This window comes from Poecilia reticulata, linkage group LG9, assembly GCF_000633615.1.
Source record: "Poecilia reticulata strain Guanapo linkage group LG9, Guppy_female_1.0+MT, whole genome shotgun sequence".
NCBI lineage: Eukaryota > Metazoa > Chordata > Actinopteri > Cyprinodontiformes > Poeciliidae > Poecilia > Poecilia reticulata.
Window position 1 is genome coordinate 10,486,294 of NC_024339.1, and position 10,669 is coordinate 10,496,962.

General features: G+C 37.1%; 2 protein-coding genes across 4 annotated transcripts in view; both read left to right on the plus strand.

The window, feature by feature from the left end:
* Positions 1–6,113, plus strand: part of LOC103469844 (zinc-binding protein A33-like) — a 29,527-nt gene extending 23,414 nt beyond the window's left edge. For 2 of the 3 annotated variants that reach the window (XM_008417805.2, XM_008417804.1), the window contains one exon: positions 4,477–6,113. In XM_008417805.2, the coding sequence (XP_008416027.1) occupies positions 4,477–5,482 (1,006 nt within the window). In that variant the 3' untranslated portion in view covers positions 5,483–6,113. The remainder of the gene's footprint in view (positions 1–4,476) is intronic. The other variant, XM_008417806.2, reaches the window with a different exon arrangement.
* LOC103469843 (nuclear factor 7, brain-like) lies at positions 3,868–9,938 on the plus strand. Its single transcript, XM_008417803.1, has 2 exons — positions 3,868–4,132; positions 7,792–9,938. Exon 2 carries the CDS (start codon positions 7,902–7,904, stop codon positions 9,318–9,320), a length of 1,419 nt encoding a protein of 472 aa, XP_008416025.1. The 5' UTR covers positions 3,868–4,132; positions 7,792–7,901; the 3' UTR covers positions 9,321–9,938.
* Positions 9,939–10,669: the final 731 nt, after the last annotated feature.

Consider the following 10,669-nt stretch of genomic DNA (forward strand, 5'->3'; position numbering starts at 1 on the left):
TGTCCTTCAGAGTCTGGGAGAAGATGAAGGACAAGGTGAAGTTCAGTCCCATCATTCTGGACCCAAACACTGCAAATGGATGGATCCATCTGTCTGATGATCTGACCAGTGTGAGATATGGAGACACATGGCAGCAGCTTCCTGACAATCCAGAGAGAAACACTAAATACTCCAACGTTTTTGGTTCTGAGGGCTTCAGCTCAGGAAAACACATCTGGGATGTGGAGATGGGAGATCATCCTCGCTGGAGTGTTGGTTTGGTTAAAGAGTCTGTTGACAGGAAGGGAGAAAGACGTGCTTCACCAAAATGTGGAATCTGGTGTTTATGGCATCGTGATTTAAAATACACTAATGGTGCTAGTAAAACTCTCACACTGAATAAGAGTCTCCAGAGGATCAGAGTCCAGCTGGACTATGACATGGGGACGGTGTCCTTCTACGACTCTGAAGACATGACTCTCATCTGCACTCACAGAGACACTTTCACTGAGAAACTTTTCCCTTATTTTACCGTTTATTCTGCAGGTGATGCTAAAACATCTGAGATCAAAATATGTGAAACTAAGATTTCTGTTTAAAGAAAGCTCAAAGTTTTGTTTTTATTATTACGGAATTACTCTGAATGAAATTCTGGGACCTTGTAAAATATAAAACTTTACATTTCGTGTTTAAAGTATTAAGCCATCAACTTCCACACAATATTTAAAAATGTGTGACAGGGGTTATAATTTAAGAGGAAAAAGAACATTTACAAAACGGAAATTTACATACTGTTTCAAGCTTTCACCAAACTTAGTCCCGGAGGTGCAAAATGTAAAAAAAAAATAATTAGTTTATAAATTATTAGTTTACTTGTCAAATCTAATTGTATTTAATAAATACCTTCTCCAAGATCCTAAAGCAAGTTTAAATCTGTTGCACGACATTTTAAACAGGAGCACATTTACAAGAAGTAAAATCTGTGATGCTAACAAATGAAATGAATAATTTCAGCTTTGGATGTTTTCTTTCTGCACTCTGGTACCTTTTATAATAAAACTGAAATATTCTAATTGATTTGTTGTTTTGTGCTTTTACACCATTTTTAATTTGTATTTTAAACATTTTAAGATCCTGTATTTTTATGTAACCAAAAACACAAAATTAAAACAATTATAAATGCTGAATAAGATACTTTTCCCTCGTTATAAAAATCTGCCATTGGAATATAGACTTAAAACCAGATCTTTCTGAAAAGCTGCTTGTAAATTAGTTTTGTTTTATTTAAAGTGCACTGGAAACTCCAAAAAAATTAACAAGATGTTATGTTCAGCTGGTGATTGTAAAGCACCATCAGTCCGTTTATTTATGAAGCACATTTCCAACAACCTCAGCTGAACAAAGTGCTTCACAATAATTACAACTTTACAGACAGTTATATAATAAATTAAGAAGCAAAATTAAGCTTTAAAAAAATATATATGAATGAACTTGACAGTAAAATACCAATAAAATAATAATGTAAATAAAAATGAAGGTGTAGTTAATTTCAGTTCCAGCAATTTCCCGATAACTCAACTTAATTAAGTATTAATCTTTTTCTGTTTTTTAATTGGTGTTGAAATTATCTCAGTTTTTCTGCCAAATTATATAAAACAAAACCAGAAGAAGATGAAAGAAATAATCAAAATACAAACACTGATGAAACACTCCAGAACTGACACTGAATGGACTTTACAACTTCTGCTGGATGATTCACTCCTTTCTTGTCTCGTGTTTTTTTTCCTGTGAATCTTGTTTTATTTGCCTAAGCGATTTAGTGAATGGTTCCCCAAGGCGCCTGGCTGCTTGTCTGATTACACATTCATCTGATGAGAAAAACCTTCGACTGTGTGCATGTCACGCTTTTCTTTTTGACTTATTACTCTCAGTTTAGTTATGTGGACTGCAAACAGGTTAGTCTGACAGTTCCAGCTTAAGCAATGTTTGTCCAGCTGAAAATCATTCGAATAGTCAAAGTTCAGAATGCGGCTGTTGCCACCCCAACAGGAAAACCTGAAGACGAACTCAGTGACCTGCTTCACCTGAACCGAACATTAAATCCCTTCCACCAGATATTCTGAGGTATTGAAAGTAATGAAATTGTTAAATTTAGTTTACTTCTTGAGTAAATAGTAAAAAAAGAGGGACCTTTTGAAAATTTGCTACTTGCTAGAAAAACTCAGAAATTTTTAGATAAATTTTGAGTTTTTGTAGAAAAAAAAAATAAATCAACTTTTCAAACTCAGAATGATCTTTTTTTTGTTACTGATTTGGCAAAAATGTACACTTCCTTTTTTTTCTGTCTACAATGGCTCTAATACGCCGTCATAGTTCCGTCATAGTTTTTGTGGAACCATTGTCATAAAACTACTCAATCTGGCCAAAAATGGGTATAAAACTTTTTGAAACTGATCAGCAGATGGCAGCAGAGAGTCTCCCAGAGCTTTTTGCACTAATAAGCCTTAAACTAAGTCAGGTGTTGTCCAAAGTGAGGCCAAGGGGCCATTTGTGGTCCATGTACTGATCTTGTGTGGCCCCTGAATGATACAAATTTGTCCCACATTTGGAAGTTTTTTGAAGCGACTCATTTTCCAGACACCAAAAAACATTAATTTACAGTTGGTTCAGGTTTTTTTAAAATCATTTTGTGATGTTTTTAGAAACAGTTGAGACCCAAATAGAAGCACAAAAATGTGCAAAATGTGAATTTTGCAGAATAGGTCCCCTTTAAGGTACTCAATATTACTACAGCTGCATCCCTAATGATAAATTTGTTTCTGCTTTCATAATGTTGATTGAAGTGAAGAGTTAATGGTAAATAATGGTATCTGTGATACAACCACAGGGTATAAAAATTATTTGGCTTTACAAAGCCACCACTGGCAGTTCCACCGGCTCAAGCGAGCGGAGAATCATTTTGTTGTTTTCATAAATCAAAAGATCCTTTTGGGTTTCCTGCTACCTGTTTGTTTGCTGTCAAATGGATTCAGGCAAACCTTCCTCATGTTTTATTAGCAAACACATCCACCGGAGTTGGTATCTGACTCCTCAGATTCACATCATCATGAATGTCCAGAAGGGTTTTCTTTTGATTTATGTGGCATTAATGAGTCTTTTCCTTCTGCTGAACACCTGCTAGCCTTCTTCCTACATACAGTAAAGATATTAAATATGTAACACTGAATGTAGAAAAACTTAGGAAATTATTTCTTGTGGTTTTAGTTTTAAATCTTAAAACTTGGAAACAGTGAAAAATATTTATAGAAATGTTTGTAATCAATGTCATTTGTCGACAGACTTTTCTTGGAGATAAGTTTGAGAAAATATACAGGAAGTGCTCCACTGTTTTGATTTTGATTATGCTTTAAAAAGTGATGATAAAGTAAACTTGTGCTGTTTTCGGCTTACACTATTTTAGTCTTGTCTTATTCTTTTATTCTATTTTTCATCTTGTTTTGCTTTTGCTTGTTTTTTCCAGCATTGTTTTTTCTCCTTTTTTGTCTAATGTGTGGAAAGGTTAAAATGACTGAAATAAATACATGAATACATGAGTAAATAAATAAATAAATAGATAGTTTGATTTGCATTGATGTTAAGTCATTTTATTTTCTTTCATTTATGTTTTAAAGTCTTCATAGTAAAATACTTAATTTTCACATTTTGGTCATAGGATTACCTGACATTCTTATCTCCACCCACTGAAACCAGTTTACTGTTTAAGCGTAAGAGAAAAATGTTGTTTATCGGGTTTACAGTGGAGTGAGAATGAAATGCTCTCTGGCTTCAACAACTACCAAACTACACACCTTTTTCATTCAGAGCCTCTTAGCAAATTCTTTTTACTTCTTTTTCTCTATTCTCATTCAATAAAACGGTTAAAGAAAATAGCAGCTTTAATTACAGGGAGAAAAACACAGGAACAAAAGAGGTGGAAAATATTTATCTGTGTCACCAGGGCTTGTCTGACTGGTAAGACGCCTCTGAGTTGTCAGACAGAATGACAGGAATGATCCTCGCTGCTGAACAGAGCTGAAACGCCTCCACAACATGGTGGATCGCTGTTGAAAAGGACGCTGGACTGGAGTCAGAGCGGCGAAGAAACGTTTAATTGGTGAGTCCACATACTGCTGCTTTGAGACAATAGACAAGAAGATTTTTTTTATTTGCTTCAAGATCCGTTGTCTTTAAAAACAAGAAGATCATCTAAAGGATGAGCTAATAGTGTAGAGGGTGATTTTTTATAATGAAGGAACTGACCGACTCTTTATCTGGAAGACAGAAAACTTCATCTGAGAGAAAAAAACAAGTCAAAATGGGGCTGTGCAGTAAACATCCAGAGGTTCCTCATTTATTCTGTGAAGACGAGCAGAGAGCTGTGTGTCCTGTCTGCGAGTTTTCTCTCCACCAGAACCACAAAGTGGTTCCTATGGAACAAGCGGTCGGTGAGCTGAAGAGGCAGCTGAAATCTGACTTAAAGTCTCTGCAGGACAAGAAGGAGATTTACAAACAAATGGAGAAAACATACGATGAAATGACCGGACACATCACAGATCAGGTGTCGTCTTCAGAGAGACAGATCAGAGCAGAGTTCAACAAGCTCCACCAGTTCCTGAAAGAGGAAGAGGAGTCCAGACTGGCAGCACTGTGGGAGGAAGAGGAGCAGAAGAAGAAGACGATAAAAAAGAAAATAAAGAAGATTGAGGAGCAGATCTCCTCTCTGTCAGACAGCATCTCTGCTGGTAAAGAAGAGCTGCAGAAAGACAACCTGTCATTCCTGAGGGGTTACGAAGCTGCACTGAGCAGAGCCAGAGGTCAGAGGTCACTGCCAGATCCACAACTGGTCTCAGGAGCTCTGATAGATGTGGCCAAACACCTGGGCAATCTGTCCTTCAGAGTCTGGGAGAAGATGAAGGACCAGGTCCACTTCAGTCCCGTCATTCTGGACCCAAACACGGCCAGCCGATGGCTGTCGCTGTCTGATGATCTGACCAGCGTGAGACGCTGCGAAACAAAGGAGAAACTTCCTGACAACCCAGAGAGAAACATTAACTATACCAATGTTTTTGGTTCTGAGGCCTTCGGCTCAGGGAAACACAGCTGGGAAGTGGAAGTTGGAGATCATCCTCGCTGGAACATCGGTTTGGTCAAAGAGTCTGTGGACAGGAAGGGAGAGACCGACGCTTTGCCCAAATATGGAATCTGGTGTTTAGTCCACAGTGATGGAAAATACACAGATGGCGAAGCCAATGTCGTCACAATGAAGCAGAGTCTGAGGAAAATTAAAGTCCAGCTGAACTATGACAGAGGGGAAGTGTCCTTCTACGACTCCGAAGACATGAGTCACATCCACACCCTCAGAGACTCTTTCACTGAGAAACTCCTGCCTTATTTCTGTGTTGGAAAAACTGGAGAAGTGGAACCGACAAGTATCAAAGTCTGTAAAACTGAGATTAATTTTTAAGCATCACATAAACCGAGCGTAATGTTTGAAAATAAATGTTTTTGTTCTATTCTGAGAAGAAAACAAGACACTTTGACATCAGTTATAATGTTGAATATTATAGCAGATTCCTTCAGACTTCTAAAACCAGACATGGTTTACCCAGAGGATCCATTCATTTATGTTGATGTTGTATGTGAACATTCCAGTGTGGAGACAGAAACATTGTTTTATTTCCTGTTTTTATTTCTGCTGTACTTATTAACCCTTGAATCACAAACTAATGGAAATAACTTGGAATAATAGACGTTAATGTGCATGTGTGTGGTCTTAAAAATGTTTACTACATTTATAATTTACAGTCATAAGATGGCAGCTGGCCTACACAAACACTGTCTTGAAGTTTGTAAAATAATCAATACAGGATTTATTTTGTAGCTTTTTATTTTTCACTAGCTTGATGCTTAGAGAATGTTGGACCTTTTTACCCGTGGCTTCAATATTACAGAACAATTTGGCATTAAATATTAGACATGCTTCTTTTCTTGCTGTTTTTAAGTCTATTTCTTAAAAACATTATTTTCAGTGGCTTTTGGTACAATATGAGTTGCTTCTGTTTTTATTTTAAACAATTTTTGCTGAAATTTTATTATGTTTTTGGTGTTTTCGTTTTTACATTTTATTATTATTTGTTTCTTGATTTCTTGATCTGTTTTAGTACTGTACAGCATGTTGGTTAATATGTTGCTTTTAAATGTAATTTATGAATAAAAGGGATTTGGATTGGTCTATGAAGCTACTTGATTTTATAAACTTATTCTTCAGACTTTAGGAGTTAAAAGACAGATTAAAAACTCTGATAGCATACCGACAAACAGCATACCAGCATGATTGCAAGATTACAAAAAACAGTTAAAATAATGTATTGCTAAGTTAGTGGAGAGGTTATGAGCAGTCAGTAACTTACCTCAAATAAGAGATTCAGTGACATTGTTTTAAAAAGCTGTTGGGAATCAGTGACATTCCAAAAAAACTAAAAAAGTTGAAAAGATATTGGCACAACTCAGAAATGCTGAAGAAATTACAAATATTTAATTCATGTCCTGAATGTGGTCAACAAGGGGCAAAAATAGTTTTTCCTCCACATCTGGACAAAGACGTAAGGCTGTAAAACTTTTCTCAGATGTCGTCAGATGAAAGTAAAATTGAACTTTGAGCCATAATTCAGCTGGACAAGAGTTTTGTTGAAGTAGATAAAAAATCCAAATACAAATCTGATGAACTTTGACGTAAAACTTTCTGTTGTTTGCTTGAAAACTGAAGATGAAAAGATATTTCAACAAAAGAATGAAGAAACGTTACTCAATGTCTAAGAAAAGTCGACATGAGTCACCTGAAGAGGGCTGTGGACGTCAGATGTTTTCACAATCTGATTAATTTGGAAAACTTACTATGTCAGCAAATTTTTCCAAGTGAAGAAGTGGGATGTTGATCGTTTTCATTAGTTTAATACTGAGCACGGAAATTAAAGACAGTTGTTCCAGCTGTCAATCAACCTTTGAATGCTTTGCTAAATGTGTTAATGACAGAGAAACAATTCACCACCACTGGAAAACCTTTTATCCACCAACATTAATGACCTTGCTAACTAGCCATAGCATTTATGAAAAGCCCTGCTAGCTGCAGAGTAGCATATAGTAAATGGAGAGTGAGAGGGGGAGATGAGCAGCGCCACATGCAGAGTGATTGACAGCTTCTGATTATCTGTTTCATACCATACTGTCACGGCATAGTGACAGTTTCAACAAATATTCAAAATAAATAAATATATATATTTTATTAAAGTTAAATACTGCAGCTTTGAAGCCCATGTTGAATGAATGTAAACTTCAGAAAGAAGGTGGATGTGGTTATGTTTTACAGTTTCTCGATATATTATTGAAGCCTGGCAGTTCTTGACTCAGCATTTAACCTGATGGCTCGCAAAGATGGGAACGTTCACAATGAAAGTAAAGCAGAACAGGTTTCTTTAAACGGCTCAAGGAACAAAATGCTGTCTGTCCTGTTTGTGGTGAGCTGAAACAAACTCTTTGTCTGTAGAATGTTTGTTAAATTTAGCACAAACTTTAATATTCTAAACCCCTAAATGTCTTTATGTAAAAAATAACAGAAGAAATGCTAAAAATGTAAAAATTGTATTTATTTGTACTGTTTTCAGCTTTCAGAGTACAAGGAACTTTAACGAACAAGAGAAACAATTACACAACACAACTTGTCTGACTAGTGACACGTCACTGAAGTAAAAGCAATGCAACCGTTTCTTTCCACAGACAGACCCGATCCACCACCACAGGAACATCAGCGCTACACGACCTCAACATTCGCAGGATATCACACTCCAGACGAATCTGTGAGTCCTTTTTCCTGAAGACAACAGAAGATGGCTGAGTCGGCTGTTTTTCAAAGTTTTTTGAGCTGCCCCGTTTGTGCTGGAACGCTGAAAGATCCCGTGTCTCTGAGCTGTAGCCACAACTTCTGCGCCAGCTGTCTGCAGAAATTCTGGCAAGAATCTGGGAGCAAAAACTGCCCCGTTTGTAGAAGAAGATCCTCAAAAGAAAGCCTCTCTGTGAACTACACTCTGAAGGGACTCGCCGACTCTTTTGCTGGAAGACAAGCGCCTGAACCATCCCCGTGGCTCCAACCAGAGCAGAAGCTAATAGTGGTGTGTAGCATTCATCCAGACGATCCAAAATACTTCTGTAAAGATGAGCAGAGAGCTGTGTGTCACATGTGTGAGTTCACTCTCCACCAAAACCACAAAGTGGTTCCAATAGACCAGGCGATCAACGAGCTGAAGGTGCTGCTCAGGTCTGATTTAAAGTCTCTGCAGGACAAGAGGAACTGGAACATGCAAGCAGAGAAAGCCTACAGCGAAATGGCAGAACACCTAAAAATCCAGGTGTTGACAACTGAGAGTCAGATCAGGGCAGAGTTCAGCAAGCTCCACCAGTTCCTGAAAGAGGAAGAGGAGTCCAGACTGGCAGATCTGAGGAAGGAAGAGGAGCAGAAGGGAACTACTATCAACAGATTTCTCAGCAGGATTCAGGAGCAGATCTCCTTGCTGACAGACAGTATCTACGCGATTGAAGAAGATCTCCGCAAAACTGTCTTGCCGTTCCTCAGCACCTATAAAGCTACTCAGATCAAAGCCAGAAGTCAGAGGTCACTGCCAGATCCACAGGTGATTCCCGGCGCGCTGATAGATGTGGCCAAACACCTGGGCAACCTGTCCTTCAGAGTCTGGGAGAAGATGAAGGGGAAGGCCCTGTTCAGTCCCGTCATCCTGGATCCAAACACCGCTCACCCCAGTCTGTATCTGTCCGATGATCTGACCGGTGTTAAATGTGGAGAAACATGGCAGCAGCTTCCTGACAACCCAGAGAGAAACATCAAGTACGCCAACGTTTTCGGTTCTGAGGGCTACAGCTCAGGGAAGCACAGCTGGGAGGTAATGGTGGGAGATCATCCTGACTGGATTATTGGTTTGGTTAAAGAGTCCTTCGACCGAAAGAGAGAGACATTTGCTTCAGCTAAGTTTGGAGTTTTTGTTCTGGTGCATCGCGGTGGAAAATACTCCAACGGTGCGGGCAAGGCGGTGACAGTCAGGAGGAATCTGCAGAGGATCAGAATCCATCTGGACTACGATGGGGGAGAGGTGTCCTTCTACAACTGTGAGGATCGGAGTCTCGTCTGCAGTCACAGAGACACCTTCACTGAGAAACTCTTCCCGTACTTCTGCATCGGAAAGGCCGGCGAGGTTAAAACATCTCATGTTAAAGTCTGTAAAACGTCTCCCTGAGTAATAAAACCAGAGTATGACAAGTATCAGTAAGCAGAAAATATCTGTGGATACTACATGCAAATGTACAATACGACAACAAAATGTAAAAAATTAAGTAAAAACATAAAAATAAAATGTTAAAAATGAAATGGGGAAATGCTGGTAGACTTTTTAAAATGCTTTTCCAATTATCTAAAATTCCTGAACTTTTACTGGTAACTATTATATAAAAAATAACTTTCACTTCTTAATATGAAACATTTATTTTGTTTTGCTTATGTATTAGTTTGTTGTGTTGGGTTGATGCTATTCTTCATTTTAATGTCATAATGAGATTTTCAAAGCGTGATGAAATTCTTTGCATTGCTTTGTTTAATACTTGTACAGATTATTTTTGCTGAAGAGGATTCAGGGATTCAGATGTTTTATTTTATTTTAATGTCAGACCTCCAGGCTTAATACTATGGTGTTTATTATGGGGATTATTGGGATTTGTATGTATCTCCTGTTTTATTTGATCTTATTAAAGGTTTAGAGTCTCCTTATCTGTGTAGGATAATGTTATGTAGATTTTTTCACTGATAATGATATTATTGCTCTTAAACTAAGGAAGTAAATCAAATTTTTTCTCATGGATTTATTCAGTTTCTTGTGGATTTATTCAGTTAAAGTTTATTTAACAAGACATTTACCATAAATGGCTAAAAAAAATTAAACCAGATGGGTGCAAACTAGTAATTTTTCAATTTCAGTGTTGCTTTTGATCTCTAAAGATGAAACCTGAAGTAACTTTATACTCATATTTGCACCAATTCTACTGTTGAATGTGTTATTTCTTACTGAAAATGTACATAAAGAAAATAACTGCATTCCATTGATATAATGGACTTTATATAACATTAGATATTACAGCAACTAAATGGAAGTAATTTGTTTTTATTGTTTGGTCTCCTTTTACACTTTTTATGATACTATTTTGACTCGATCTTAAATGATCCAGGTTCTAAATATTTTGGCAATGTTTACGACCCCTGTAGGGGATTGTAGACACTACTTTTTGAATCATGGTGAATTGAGTATCTGAGGTTTTTAACTCAATGAAAGCACAAAATAAGAAAAAAAATCTATTTTTTGTTAGTTTGTTGTGTCTGAATATCAGGGTTGACAGGTCAAACAACCGGGGTAATGTTTAAATCTTAAAAAGGAAAAATTAAATAAAGCAGATGAAGATGTCATATTAAGTTTGAAATATGAGCAGGTGGGGTTCAATGGTGAAATTATTGTGAACAAGGAGAAACAGCAGAATATATATTTTTAATTGTTAAATATCAACAGGAAAGGTAGATAATGTATTCACCTAAATCACT